Below are 16490 nucleotides of genomic sequence, written 5' to 3' on the forward strand. Positions count from 1 at the left end.
TAGGGACAGAGAAAGCTTTGTTTTATACTGTGTATCGATAAGCATTTTCACGCAAATAGCATCGTCTGCATCCGATATAACGCTCGAGACATTGAATAAATCCAAATGTCGAGAAAAATATGATGTTATCACTACAATACACAGCGCACTTCGCGATTACTTTTGATGCACTTCCTCTGAATTGATTCACCAAATGGCCTAAATAACGTTCGTATTAGTTTCTCGTAAAACTGTTTTACGTGGACGACGACAATGTTATCGACGTTGTCACCGACATGATCGCCTTCACTGTTCGCTGCCTTTGTACATGACATTTGTTTATATACGATCGTTCAGGCAACGCTGATACAATTGATGTCGCTAATCACCTAATATTTATCAGTAGTACTGGACTCGATAACAGAGTGGAGCTGATTGTATAGTATAATAGAATAGCTTAGCTGCTCCCTGAGGAAAAAAAGAATGTATCTTATTTTAAAACATTTATTAACATAAAAATTATAAAATTAGATGCATAAACATATACACACACATAACAAATAATCTGAACACAGGTCTCGTTAGTAACATTTGCACATAATTCCAGACAGCAAGCAGCTTTAAATTTGTGCTCAATACCAAGTCACTATAATTATAATATAAAAAAACTATTGATACAATTACTAAATGTTGATTTATACCTACGAAATAATTGGAATAGGACTTGGCTTCAGTGCGATCTCAAAACTTTTTACGATGGAAAGACTGCATCGAGAGACTAGGCATTTTTTAGATTTAATGTTTATGGTGGGATTATCATTTACTTTCACAGCTTTTGAATAACGCGTTAGCGTACCATGTATGAGTAAATTATAATTTTAGACTCATTATTATTATTCATTGTAATATTATGTATTCATTTTTTCTTCATACGATAACGCAAATACTTAACATTAACTTTTTTAGCGCAGACTTCTATTTCGTTACTTTTAATTGTAATGGAAGTGTCCCATAATCGTATATAAAACTGACCGTTTCGCCGATGTAATAACATAGTGATAAATAAAATTCCTTTGTCAATATTCATAATAAAGTTATATTTACAGCACAAAAATAGAGAGAGATACATATACGAGTATGTCATATGTTTTGACATCAAATTTGAAACATTTTCACGAGGATGTTCTGAAAAATTTGAGTCACCTTTTACATGTGTACACATGAGTGCACATGGCCCTAGTAGGAAAACTAGATTTCTTCAACGGGAACCGCTATTACTCCTTCGTTGAAATCTATTATACATTTATGAACTATTAAAAAGTCTATCCCCAAAAGGCAATCATCGGTGATTTGAGCAACGGTCACCCGTTGACAGTAGCTTCGGTTACCAATTTTAAGCTCCGCATCAGTACAAACGGAGACGTCAATTGATTTACCGTTAGCAGTCCTGATGGGATCACCTGGGCTGCACTTTTCAGTTTGTATTTGATGTCGTAATAATTTGGAACTCACAATCGTCAGACATGCTCCAGTATCCACAACGAAATTGCAAGACAAACCGTTTATGAAACCCTCTACGATCAAACTATTTCCATTGCTAACTTTGGCAATCGTGATGTATGATCCTCGTTGGAAAACTCCTTGGTCAGGAAATCTTAGTGTTTTTTCCGCCACATCTATTATACACTTTTTGTCCTTTAAGAAGTCGATTCCCAAAAGACAATCATCGATGATATCTGCAACGGTCACCCAATGACAGTAGGTTTGGTTTCCAATTTTAAGCTTCATATTAATTTTACCGAAGGTGTGAATAGGTCCACCGGTAGCTGTCTCGAGTTGACCACATGGGACGAACTTTTCCCATCGTATTGGACGTTGTAATAATTCGGAACTCACAATCGTCACACATGCTCCAGTATCCACAACGAAATTGCAAGACAAACCGTTTATGAAACCCTCGATGATCAAACTATTTTCATTGTTAACTTGGGCTATCGTTACTTTTGGGGTCATATCATTCCTAACTAGCTTTCCTTTGTCAACTCTGCTGGACATAATCTTAGAGGTCGATCTGGGTCCACTTTGATCCTTAGAGCGAGTGACAATACTTCCGTTCATTTCTGATAGTTGTTCCGCCACCGTGCCAATGCTAACATCAGTCTTATCGTACTTGTCGCAATTTTGTTTCTGCGCAGCGTCCATTTCGACTCGTTTTCTAGTTTTATATTTCCTTCTTATTCTTTCCTTGTTACGGTAGTTACGAATTCCAGAGATGTATTAGATACCGCTTCTGAAGAAGAACTGTTATGCCTCACCCTTCTCCGTTATTTATATTGTTTATTTTTTTTAAATAAGTCCAAAAATAGATTCAGGTTCGAACGAAACTGAATTTGAGTTGCCTTAGACATCGAAATCCAGTTTCGTGGACAAATCGTAACTTGGATTATGCATATGAATTTAATTTGCAACATTCTGGAAACAGAAACAGCCAATTGTGTACCGTCCGCGAATGAAGTCACTCAAATTGGATCTCAGATTTGTTGCGTTTATTTATTGATGTCTTGCGGCTGTGCTCTAAGATGGTCCTTCCTAAAGCACCCGCCGCTCGGCCGATGAATCTGCCGATAGTGTCGTAGCCATCATCCATGTAGTAGACGCAAGTGTTTTTATGTCCAAAGGTTGCCACAACTGCGTGAAGAACACTTTCGTATATGCGGAGCCTCACATTCTTCGACTGGACTATGATCTGATAACGTCATCATAATGCCTGCCTTTTTCGTATCCCTGGTCAATCGAAGTTTCTTTTCCTCCTGCGTATGAGCAAGATATTGGGTCTTCGTTTGGTATGATGGCATGTTGGCGTCAGTGAGTCTCTTCGTATTGATGGAGTGGGTGATCGGCATTCTATCAGAAAGGAGCATATGTGACGATTGTGAGTTCTGAATTATTACAACATTCAGTACGATGAGAAAAGTTCGTCCCAAGTGGTCAACTCGAGACAGCTATCGGTGGACTTATTCACGACTTCGGTTAAATTAATATGAAGCTTAAAATTGGAAACCGAATCTACTGTTGAAATGTAATGTTGAATGGGTGGCCGTTGCAGATATCATCGATGATTGTCTTTTGGGACTAGACTTCTTAAAGGACAAAAAGTGTATAATAGATGTAGCGGAAAACATAATAAGATTTCCTGACCAAGAACTTTTCCTACGAAGATCATACTGACGTCCATGAAAGAAACATTTATGCTGGCTCAATATTTCGTTGAACTATCGCGATAGAGATTGTGGATTGCATGATTTGAATAAAAATCGGTATATAGACGTAAAATTACTCTTTTTTTTTCTTAAAATCTCTTTACTATATACTTATATTTATGACGGGGATGACCGGACTAGTATTTCAACAATAAAAGTCTCTGTGTTCATTTTTCGCCTCGAAAACAACTAAACTTGTTTGATCACGGCACCAATTCGCCGCGACTGCCGCCGACTCCGTGGTGTGCGCCATACCAATGCATAGCTTTGTTTAGGTCGCCGTTCGCGCTGCAAGTCGCGCGCGCGATTCGCTCGCCAGGATGCTTGACTCTTATCAACGCTAACAACGTCCACGTTATGGACATGATCGTCTTCAATATTTGATTTCTTTAGACATTTATTTTACGTGTTTGTTAATGTGTAAATGTAATGTTAAGGCAAAGCTGATGCAATTCATGATTGATCATTACTTATCTATCAATAGTACTGCCAGATCGATCGCGTATAAACAGTTGCCACGTACAAAGTCAGACAATATTGAAGGCGATCATGTTGAAGACAATTTCGATAACATCGGCGTCGTTCTCGTCGCGCGTTAGCGTTGATGTGTCAACGGTTTCTTCGATGTTCTAACATCGACGTAAGCGCTATAGTCGCGTTGAGTTACCAACACGTAGGAGCGGTGCTACTAATGTTGGAACGAAAACGTCAAAGTCAAAGCGACAACGCCGGGACGCAGACGATACACTCATATTAACCCTAACGAGGTGGACAACGTCCACGTTATCGACATGATCGGCTTCAATATACGATTTTTTAGTATACGTGTTTGTTCGTGTATCTTCAAGCAACGTTTGTATATAAACAGTTGCCGTATACAAAGTCAGTGAACATTGAAGGTGATCATGTCGACGGCAATTTCGATAACATTTTCGTCGTCCGTCGTCGTCGTCATTCGCGTTGAGTCGATAACACGTAGGAGCAGTGCTACCGCAATGTGCGACGGAACGAAAACGACGAAGTCGGCGACAACGCCGGGAAGCAGGTGACAACAGCAACGCTCACGGCGTGGACGACGACATTGTCAGCGATATGATCGCCTCTAATGTTTGATTTCAGACGATTCGTGAGCATGGATGTACGGCGCTGTCGGCGACTTCTACGTTTTCGTTCCTATTGCAGCAGCACAGCTCCTTCTTGTTATCGACTCAACGCGACTGTAGCGCTACGTCGATGCTATTACATCTGTGAAGGGGTCGGTTGTATATATGTTAATGGAAGCCTTACATCATACTTTTTTAGCAGCATAAGTAAATTTAGCGGTTTAATTAAGCAATCATCGTAAAACCGCTATCTTTACCCATATAACTGCGTATACTTCTATAACTATATCCACATATATCTATATTTATACCTTCTATGTCGAAGCATCAAAAAGTTCAAAGTCAATTTGAATTGAAGTAACTGTAACATGCTTTTGTAAACGTGGCTTGATGTAGTGTCTCTAATTTGAATGATCTCAGACCTTTCTAAGCTATCCGTTCACTTACTATTGATCTCTTTTACTTCTTATCTATTACATGAATCGATTATTTATAAAAGGCCGATAGTCTAAATGACTGTTATCAATATGTATGTGATCTAAATGTACTTATTTTATTTAACTTAAAAAGCAGGAACATACAATTTTAACTTGTAACTAATATAAAGGGTACTTGCTGTTTGAATTCAGAGAAATTGTATCAAAAGTATACGCTTCGTGTGTTATGTATTATATTCATAAATACATTTTATTCACTTGGTGGTAGGACTTTGTGTAAGCCCGTCTGGGTAGGTACCACCCACTCATCAGTTATTCTACCGCCAAATAACAGTAGTCAGTATTGTTGTGTTTCGGTTTGAAGGGTGAGTGAGCCAGTATAACTACAGGCACAAGGGACATAGCATCTTAGTTCCCAAGGTTGGTGGCACATTGACGATGTAAGGAATAGTTAATATTTCTTACAGCGTCATTGTCTATGGGCGATGGTGACCACTTACCATCAGGTGGCCTATAAGCTCGTCCGCCAACCTATACCATAAAAAAAATTTGTTAGTCTTTGATTTTTATCACGGCATCCACCGTCGCTCGCAATCAGATCGCCTGCGTTCCAGCGTTGTCGCCGACTTCGACATTTAGGGACTAAATCAGTTTGAGAATCAATCCATTCGATATCACTCATGTTGAAGTCGCTTACTATTAAATAATAGTCAGGTGGACGCTCCATCATGGCACCCGATAATTTATTGAGAAAGTTATACAATTGATCTAGAAAAGTATTGCTTCGGTTTTCAATAAATAGATAGATAGATAGACACAACAAATATGCAATCTCAAACTTTGGTTGTTTTATCGTTACATAAGTCCTCAACGCTAGAGTGCCATTGGGGCGTGGCTTTGGTAACAGCTATCAGAACTCCACCGTCTCTAGTTTGAGAAGTTCTATTGAAGTTCCTGTCACGCCTCCAGACCAAGTACCATCAAAAAGCTCACCATCATAAAAACTGTCAGTCAACCATGTTTCAGTAAGCAGTTCTTTGAGAACTCATCTGTCTTCGTGGGTATGCCTCTAACATTCTCATAAAAATACTAATATTACCCATTGTTTTTAGAACAACATATTCTTATCAGAACTAGTTTATAGTATGTAAATAAATATTACATACTGAGAATGACGAAGACTGGTTCAAGCTAACGACACCGAAAACATAACAAAGGAAAGCAATGAGCAGTTTTATAGTACTAATTAAATTTAATGTAATAAAATCAGGTACGCAAAGCGAAGTAGAAAAAATAATTAGGTTGACAACATATAGCCATATAAAACAGCGCGTAGTGTAATGGCAACCAAGCACAACCTCCCAAACAAATATGTCAACAAGACTAAGATTTTCCCCCAACAAACCAGATTCCCGTAGTACACAAAAACATAGACAGTGGTACTCAATATTCGGCGAACAAATATATATCAGATTTTTTGTTTTAATAATTTATCTTTAAATTAACAAAAAACACTGGCAAACAACAATAGACACTGCAAAAAGGGTTGAGAGAAAAAAGTAGTTAAAGAATCATTAACTTCTTTGGAATTTGGAAAGATCGGCCTCAATCCTCAGACGGGGATCCGAAACGGGTTAGAAATAGTGTTTCTTCATGCCATAATTTTGCAATGCTTAACCCACACATAGCCGTAGTTGCTACTTTTGGCTATATCTTTAACTCGTGACAGCAGGTGCTTGTTGTGAGCCGTAAGGTGATCGATGATAAATATTGTAGGCGAAGAATTCTCGAATTCACGAGAACTCTGAAGAATAGGCTCTTTTCTAAGTTTGCTGGCCGCAATATAATCTTCTTTAACATAGCGCCATAACAAAAATACGATTATCGGCTTAGGTGTTGATGGTACTCTCGTTATATAGGCAGTTTCCGAGAACATCAAAAAGATTTTCATTCGATTTCAACGGTTTTATTTCGATATAATTTGGTTCTCAGCCATTGATCACCATCATTGATTTTTATTTCAAGCTCAGACGATTTAGATGATAATTCATCAACAGTCAAACCGCAACCCTCAACAGCAGCGATGCAATTTCGATATTCTTAACCTGCTGAGATAACAAATCCTGCTGGCATTTTATTTGCTTGTCGTCCTTAATGGAACGAACATCATCGACCGCGCTAAGCAATCGGTTCAACTTAGCATTTATTTTAATGATTTCTTCCATCACATTGTCCATCGTGAAAGTAGGAGGTGGAAAGGCTGAAACTGGGGCAAGTGACAGCGAAGAAATAGCGATGCAAACTGCCATTTTCCTTATTATATATGTATGTGTTTGGGTTTGCTCTTTTAATATGTCAGGCTCCAGTTATATGTCAGGCACAGGGAAATGTTATGCAATTGCGTAGATAAGTGCTTTGCCTTTTTATTATGCCAGGCGCATAAGAACGAAATTCAAAGTTCGGCGTTAAGTGGATGATTTCTTTTTTGTTCTGTTTTAAGATTTTATCGTAAAATCAAATCGTATTCAGCGACACGCCGAATTTCATCGGATTGCTGAATTTATTTACATTAAACAAAAAAGATTTGAGAGTCTTAGTTGTATGTTTTAATATAAATGAGAAGAGATCAATGAGAGTGATTCGAAGTTGATTATTTATTTAAGTGTGCAAAACCAACCACGGTAGGATTTACTTGATAAATTAATGATTAGCGACATCAATTGTATCAGCGTTGCCTGAACGATCGCATATAAACAGTTGCCATGTCCAGTGCCAGCAAATATTGAAGGCGATCATGTCGACAACGATTTCAATAACATCCTCGTCGTCCACGTCGCGCTTAAGCGTTGATATGTCGATGCAATCGGTGATACAATCTGCATCACAACGCTTATCATTAAATATTTATATATGGTAATGGATCAGATAACAGAACTGAGCTGACTGTTTAGTGCAACATTTGCTTATACATTCACGTTTAGTACTACTGCAACTGAAACGAAAACGTCCAAGTTAGCGACAACACTGAGTCGCGGGCGGTATATCAATGCTCACTGATCGTCCGACATCAAACATTGAAGGCGATAACGAGGACGTCGTCCGGCGCGTGAGCATTGATACGAGCATTTCGTTTGCCTCCCAGCGTTGTCGCCGACTCCGAAGTTTTCGTTCCAACTGCAGTAGCACTGCTCCTACGTGTTATCAACTCAACGCGAATGACGACTATGACGGACGACGAAAATGTTATCGAAATTGTCGTCGACATGATCGCCTTCAATGTTTGCTGACTTTGTACATGGCAGCTGTTTTTATGAACGTTCAGGCAATGCTGATGCAATTGATGACTCAAATCATGAATTATTTAAATATATACAACCCTTACAGTCTTTTGCACACTTTATTTATAACAATAGCGAAAAATACACCAAAAACAACTCTAATTGTGATGGGCGCTTGGGTTAGTTAATATATTTATTTATAGCAACAACTGTTTGGTACTGACAATACAAAGTTCCAATCGCGGACGGTCCGCAAGCTCGGTTGTTGGTTAGGTTTCAGGAATGGTCGCATATGAACATGCGACTATTCTTGAAACCTATTCATTTTCATATTTCAAGACGCGAAACGAAACTAGATTTCAATTTCGATCGAAACCGAAATCCAGTTTCGTTACAAGTCTTAGTCATCCGGTTACGTCATCTATCGATAAGCTATCGACTTCTGAGTTTAAACACTAAAGTAAATAAAAATAGTGTCAGTTTTTTGTTTTCGTTGCCTCTAGAGTTTTGTAAATAAACTCAATTAAATTGATTTTATACATTTGTGTTTAGTACATCTGTTGATTAGACTATCAGCGTTTTATATAAATAGATATCAGGTGATAAAGTTGACATTAATACATCAGATCAAATTGACTCATAATTGACTTCAATAGAATAAAGGTCTAACTTTGACACCTGTACGGTGGTGCGGTTAATTTATCATATAACATATGAAAACATTAAAAAGGAATTAGAAGGTGGTGACAGTAGTAACAGAATTGGTGGCAACGCCGATGACATTCCAGCAGAAATGTATTTTGTTCTAAGTATAGCTATTGTAATTAACTAACATGACTGTATTTTTAAATGGTGAAATAAAGTAACTACTGATATTCTTGCCGTTTCTTCTATGTACCTAGTTTCCGAACCGGTGGTAGCTTCACTTAAAATAGTTGTAATAGTAAAATAGTAAATATTGACGATTGAAAAGTGCTTGTAAAAGCCTTCATGAATAAAGTAAATTTTGATTTTCAATTTTAATCGATATTGTAGACTCTACGGGATTGGTTTTGTTAGCAATTATTTTCTATAAGTCTTTTGTCTACAAATATACCAAAAATATTGTTGAATTATTATTTAGAGTCTTAATCTGTAGTAGATTTACACTTATTTATCGTTAAAAAAGATCGCACCCCTCTGAAAAGATACTCCTCAGACTTGAAAAGAACTGTCGGAAAAACTCGGCGTCCGGATTTGAACCTGTATTAAATTGTCGGGTTCCATCACCAGGTGGTCCGGATTTTTTACGTAAATCAATAAATAAAAACACATTATTTTAAAATATATTGTTTTATCATGTTGTATTATAAAAAAAATACATTGTATTCTATTGATAATAAACACATTAATAAACAAAACCTATAAAAACTTACGCGTTCTGAAAGATCTATAAAAAATGTTATAAAACACAAATTAAACTTTATTTACTTTCATCAAAGGATTCATCGATTATAGTGGTGTTGTTGGGCCGAAAAATAAAAAACAATTTTTGAGAACCTATTTTTAAAGCCACTGAAATTCATCAAGGTTTTCATTTTCATGAATTATAAAACTAACGAAGTGCTTATTAATAATATTAAACTGACAGTTGCAATAACACCAGCTCGTACGTAACTATGGTCGAAAGCATCTGAAAGGAAAAGAAAAAAAACATTTTCATGTTCAAGCAAGTGGCATAAACAACAAAAGCCTGTAAATTCCCCCTGCTGGGCTAAAGGCCTCCTCTCCCTTTGAGGAGTAGATTTGGAACATATTCCATATTCCACAACGCTGTTCCAATGCGATTCGGTGGAATACACACGTGCCAGAATAAGTTTCCTCACGATATTTTGCTTCAACGCTGAGCATGAGTGACATAAAAAAACACGGGCAGATTAACTTCTTTTCTTAATTTGTAATTATGTTTGCTGACCCAATTGATTTCACACAAAGTTCAAAAACAGAAATTCTACAGAATCAGAGAATGAATAGTAACCATTCCTTATATCCGACCTTCCACCACCCGGCGAGGGAGTTACGATGTTATATATATCCTGTACGCAAGTAGTAACACTGGCTCACTCGTCTTACAAACCGAAACACAACAATACTTACTACTTGTTCCTATTTGGTGGTGGAATATCTGATTAGTGGATGGATAGCCTTACCAACAAGTAAAATTACTATGTAAAAAACCGGTAAATTTTAATTACTTCAAGCTAAAGCTTACGACCAGGAAACCAAGATTTTCGCCTTATACAGCATACTGACCAACGAAATAGGCAAACTTAATAAGTTAATATACAATAAATAAAAATTAAAAAAAAATAAAAACCGACTTCAAACAAAACAATATTTTAAAACAATTTAATATGCACTAAAAAGTAATAAAAATAATTGTGTATTCAAAAAATATTTTAGAGTTCTCCTAAGTAAAATGAAATGAAAAACATATGACTACTTAAAAGTCAATTTACGATTATATAACATAGTTAAAACTATTGTTATGTTTGGAGTCGGCCAGCTCTTGACTTACCTTTCAAAGAAAAAAAATTATCAATATTTACACTTTTCACTGGACGAACCGTCACCCAGTGAAAAGTTATGAGGTGACAAATATAAAAAAAAATACAGACGAATTGATAAGATCCTCCTTTTTGAAGTCGCTTGAAAAAGAAAATGATTTGTGGTCCACCTCAAAATATCTGTTTATACTATCAATTTTTCGTAGTTTGAATCGTTTTTAAAATTAGCATGAGCGATTTGTGATACGACAGCTAGTGCCGCTCATTTAAGCTACAAGAAAATATATTAAAATAAATACGAACCGAAAGTACAGTTACTCTTGTGACGTAGAAATATCCCAGCCCGCTGAGATGAATCTTTGAATGATACACTTGATCCATAAAACGCTGCACCTTAACATATAGGTATTACAGTAATTAATAAATCAAACCACATCGATGCTCCAAAAATTCTGCGAACTATTTTAAAATATTTATTTAGAACGTTTTTATTCTTAAATGTATAACAATCCATTATGACAACGTATTGTTTTTTATTTATAAGAATAATAAATATAAACTGTGTTTTAATTAAGGCTCGAATAAAAAAAACATTATCTATACTAATTTTATTTAAAAGTTCAAAGTACTTCAAAATTATACGCCGATGCTGGCAAAGTGTGAAGAGCTCTCAGAGGCTCTCGGCTCAGGGTGTGGAGGTGGGCTGTGAAGGTTGATACGAGCGTAGTCCTGAAGATCAAATGCAGTGTAGGTATTATCGAGTCTAAGATCACTATCCAATCAGAACTGAAAACAATATATAGACACATATATAGACATAAAAAAATAAATATATGACAACATCACATACATTACTCTGATCCCAATTTAAGTATCTAAAGAACTTGTATTATGGAAAACCAGAAATAACGACGGTACCACAAACACCCAGACCCAAGACAATTAAGAAAACAAATGAACTTTTTCTACATCGACTCGGCCGGGACCTCGGAGTGGCATACTACTACTCGACTACGGAGGTTGTCAAATATCATGTACGTATCATGTACGTAGTCGAAAACGTCAAATATACGATAATATACAAACAAAAATGTGTCTTACTTTTCATACCAATTGATAATGATATGTAATAAAAACAAGAACATACCTATTCGCGATGCTGCAATTAGGATTATACGAATTCTTTGTTATTGCCTTCTGTCTCCTGGAAACAAAATGATAAATTAATCTGAAATACATATGTACATATAACTTATATTAGTTAGTTATTAAAAAGCCACACAGGAGAAAGATAGAGAAAGGGGCAAACGCTTTTTCCTGATAATCTCTTCAAGTTTGCTATATTGTAATAAATAAAACATATTTTTTTTAGGTTCCTGATGCCATGTCAAATAAGAAAGTATTTATATTATCTATTAGTTGTCCGTAACTAATTTTTTTTTTAAATATATTTTAAGTGGTAGACATTACACTTAAACTATGCCGAGCCTGTACTAAGGGCTAACGTTTCGAATATCTAAATTAATATTGACATAGAGCTAATTATTTTATTATTATTACATACTAGCTTTGCCCGCGAACTTGTACGCGTTTGAATTTAACAAAAAATATACTATTGTAGCCTAAGTTACTCCCTATTATGTCAGTTATCTGCCACTGAAAGTCTCGTCAAAATCGGTCCAGCCGTTCCAGAGATTAGCTGGAACAAACAGACATACAGACAAAAATTGTAAAAAAGTGTTATTTTGGTATGTGTACCGTGTGAAACGGAGACAGACAGACACTCCAATTTTATAATATGTATAGATTAGAACTATTATCATAATGCACTCACTGAATGATGTCGTAGATGTATTTGCACACGACGACTAGGTTAGATAGAAACGTCATGAAGACGAACGGGTTGATATAATCGTCGATCACTCTCACCAGGCGCGTCAAGCGAGTGTAGTGCGCTTGGAGATCCATCCAAGGGACTCTTCTGTTCTCAGCGCACTGTAACGTGAACTTACAGTCTGAATATGCGTGTAAGGAGTTACATGTATATTTATCTCTTTCTGACATTAATTATTCGAAAGAAAAAGCATTATGTAACTTTGAAACCAAAACTAAATATGCTAAATTTTCTGAATATGATTTTAAATCGTTTATCTTATCAGAAGTATATATGTCTATATACAGAAAATTAATTATTTTTAATATATATTTGTAGGCGAACTCGTACATCATCATCAGCCCACTGCTGTCCACCGCTTAATTAATTACTTCGAACTCATACAAACAAAATTAAAAGAAGTTTATTGAACACAACAACACAGAGTGTATTTGGAATTAGAATATGAGATGAGTGAGTGGAATATTTTACTCACTTGTGTTTGCCTAATCTTCATTAGTCGATTGAAATTTCGAAATCTGTACACCAGATACAGTGTAACAACAGTAACAAGAGAATCAATAAAGAAGAACACGAATGTCGTTTGAAATACTGTCAGCTGAAAATGTATGTAATTAATAATAAAGTCATATTTGTTTGATGATTAAACACACATACACAAAACACACGCATACGCACACAAAGACACAAACACACACACACACACACAAACACACTCACACACACACACACACACACACACACACACACACACACACACATATGCGTACAAACACACACGTATGCGCACATGGATACTTTAGCCCCGTGTAAAGGATGCTGGTATCTGGAGGACGAAAGATAAACATGTTTGAACTAATCAAATCAGATTTTTTTTTTAGAACAAAATGTACTATATTCAAGCAAACTTGTACAGGCACTTTTGAATAGTCGTTTAACAAATATATTAAGTAAATTTACCACCGGGTCGAAATGTAAATTCTACCGAAAAGAACCGGCAAGGACTTAATAGTTGCTCTTTTTCAACGTTCAAAAATAGAAGATCCTGTTAGTTCAATACAATTATACATGTATGCATGTAATATATATTGCCTGGAAGTCAATAAGTATTAACTCCACGCTTTTTGATCGTCTGTATATACAATACAAGATTTATTGTATAATATGTATAATATGCCTTCTGTATCTTTTTAAAAAATATTTGAATGTATGAAACGGCAATGTTAAAATGTTTAATTTTAAATGTAAAATAATATCAATACAAATATGTGGAATGATAAACTAGTTACGCTTCTATTTGTACAAATAACTATTGCCATTCCAAAGTTTGGGTATACTACGTTTTTAATATCCAGTACCTGTAACAAAAATGCGACTCCGTAATTAAAGTTAACGTTATCGAAGACCCATCTGTAGTATAGAACGTAGTACGTTTTGAGGGAGACACCTACTTCAGAACCGTAGCACAATGATACCATCCTGACGGTCTTTATCAAATGCATAAAGTGATCAACTGAAACAAACATATTTTTATAAATATGATTTTGTACTACGATGCAGTATACTACAATGTGAGCCGAGTAATTTGTGTTTATAAATTCATTTCTTGCTCGGTGCTGAAGGAAAACATCAGAAGGAAATCTGCATGTGTCTAATTTCATAGAAATTTTGCCACATGTGTTTTCCACCAATCCTCATAGGATCAGCGTGGTAAAATTTGTTCCAAACCTTCTCCTCAAAGGGAGAAATGGCCTTTGGGAAATTTACAGGCTATTATTGTTGATACTACAATATAACAAGATCATATTAATTTTCTGGCACTGTTTCCTAGCTATCATAATCATTGAAACGATAATTCAACACTACCGGTTAAGATTCACACACTTTCTGGGACAGACGGGGCACAATTTTATTCATGAAACATGATCTATGCCCTCGGAATCTACTACAAGCTAAACATGTACCAACAAGGCGGGAGATATATGTAAAACAATTGTGACATACCCAAACCGAAGAGTAACAATGAGAGCATAATACGATTGATGTTTTTGAAAATGCGCTGCGGATTTTGGAACGACGGCAAAACTTTTTCGATGTCTTCAATTTTCTCTATCATTTCTCTCCATGTAATGCTGAACCTTATAAGGAACATACATGAAAGTGTCGCAATCGCTTGCAAGATCAGACCTCCTGAAAAAGCGGATAGGTTTAAATTACGACATCGTTCTGTATACGACAGTTATGTTTGTTCCAAGATTTGATTTTTTTCCCATGAATTTCATCATCAACCGATAAATAAGAGTAATCTTCATTACATAGGTATTTTTTAAAGGCCTTCTTCTAAGTTTGTGTTCAAATTTGAAAGTGTCTTGGTGGTAGGACTTTGTGTAAGCCCGTCTGGGTAGGTACCACCCACTCATCAGTTATTCTACCGCCAAATAACAGTACTCAGTATTGTTGTGTTCCGGTTTGAAGGGTGAGTGAGCCAGTGTAACTACAGGTACAAGAGACATAACATCTTAGTTCCCAAGGTTGGTGGCACATTGAAGATGTAAGGAATAATTAATATTTCTTACAGCTTCATTGTCTATGGGTGATGGTGACCACTTACCATTAGGTGGCCCATATGCTCGTCCATCAACCTGTACCATAAAAAGTGACAATTTTTTCACAAGTTTGGCAGCTACTACTTATGAATAATGAATTACCTAAATCTTTAAAATCCCGTTTTGAATGTATAAAATCGTAAAGATGAAGTAATGCGCAAGTAGTTGTCAGCAATACACTCGCAATATAGTAGATGGTATACTGTGACACCCAAACACACCTAAAAATAAAATTAATGTGGCTGCGTTTCTTTTATATTCGTAAGGTTTAAAAGAGACGGAAGGAAGGCAAGTTAAATTCAGGTAAGTTTACGTGTAGAATCAAAACAAAACGGGTACTAACATTGGAACAACAAGTATATAATAAATTTTCAATGTGATTACATTTCTTTCTCACTGGTGTGGCTAAGAAGAGAAGGAAGAAAGAAAGAAATTACTTCGCAATGAAACGAAACAAGCTCATCGACTTTGGGCTCGTTTGATTCTTATTGATGAGTACTTTGACTATAGCTTGTTACCAGGTTTTGATCTGATAATGGAACTAAAAGGTAGTCAAAGTAATCTTGACGAGTATTTTTGTGCTAAATGGTTGACGAGGTTCTGATAATGGAGCTGGTAGATGGCCATAGGAACTTAGTAATTAAACAAGATTAAGCAGGATCCGATGATAAATCTGGAAGGTGGCAATAAGAATTCAGTATTTAAGGAATACAACATTACAGTGAACTATTTTTTGGCAGGTCGTGAGTAAAATCAAAACAAAAATACCATAACATGTATACTGCTGATATATTATAGATCTATATATTTAAAAATTCAATTAATATTCCTTGCCTGGAACTTTTGCTTTCTTCATTCATCAAACCTGTTATAGGAAAGTAGCCTACTATTCTGCATGCGATGAGAGTCCTCCTTACACTTTCATAGAACCCTTTTACAGCTTTTCGTTCGTCCATCTCGATATAGAATATTAGAATGTCATTATGTTTCGGTATTGAGAAGCTACTTCATGACATATTATAATTATAATTATTATTTTTTTATTTATAATTACTTCGTCGAAAATTAAAGCTACCACCACACCTTACTAATTCGTTATTTTTTATTCTTTAGTCATATTTCATAACTATTCTGCCGTTATAGGTATAGGAACGTCACTTCAGTAATTGTAGGTACGTATACAAAAAGAAAAGCTTGTTTAAGTATCCATGTTCGGCTGAAGTAATTTTTTTTGAGGAAGATTTTGGAACCTTTGGAAATTTTAAAAATTTTCTTTTATTATGGAGGATATATCTGGAGGTTTTCTTATTAAGATAGCCTTCAGCTCCAGTGGACCATCACTGCTCCGGTTCGTTTGATGTGCTTGTAAAGGCTATATTTAATTACA

At 35.9% G+C, this 16490-nt stretch overlaps 1 protein-coding gene across 1 annotated transcript; it reads right to left on the reverse strand.

Moving 5' to 3' along the window:
• Positions 1-11223: 11223 nt before the first annotated feature.
• LOC124541436 lies at positions 11224-16059 on the reverse strand. Its single transcript, XM_047119309.1, has 6 exons — positions 15969-16059; positions 14502-14687; positions 13856-14010; positions 12438-12598; positions 11751-11807; positions 11224-11389 (listed from the first exon to the last, which is right to left on the reverse strand). Exons 1-6 carry the CDS (start codon positions 16057-16059, stop codon positions 11224-11226), a joined length of 816 nt encoding a protein of 271 aa, XP_046975265.1.
• Positions 16060-16490: the final 431 nt, after the last annotated feature.

The sequence above is a fragment of the Vanessa cardui genome, chromosome 2 (genome assembly GCF_905220365.1).
Source record: "Vanessa cardui chromosome 2, ilVanCard2.1, whole genome shotgun sequence".
In the NCBI taxonomy this organism is placed as follows: domain Eukaryota; kingdom Metazoa; phylum Arthropoda; class Insecta; order Lepidoptera; family Nymphalidae; genus Vanessa; species Vanessa cardui.

What these genes read in the sequence shown, in the direction of transcription:
- LOC124541436 (XM_047119309.1), bottom strand. Translation starts at nt 16,059, where the DNA reads ATGGACGAACGAAAAGCTGTAAAAGGGTTCTATGAAAGTGTAAGGAGG. An exon ending in AGGCTACTTTCCTATAACAG is followed by an intron (nt 14,688 to 15,968) that starts GTTTGATGAATG and finishes CCGCTTTTTCAG; the next exon opens with GAGGTCTGATCTTGCAAGCG. An exon ending in GAGTCGCATTTTTGTTACAG is followed by an intron (nt 12,599 to 13,855) that starts GTACTGGATATT and finishes TTCACGTTACAG; the next exon opens with TGCGCTGAGAACAGAAGAGT.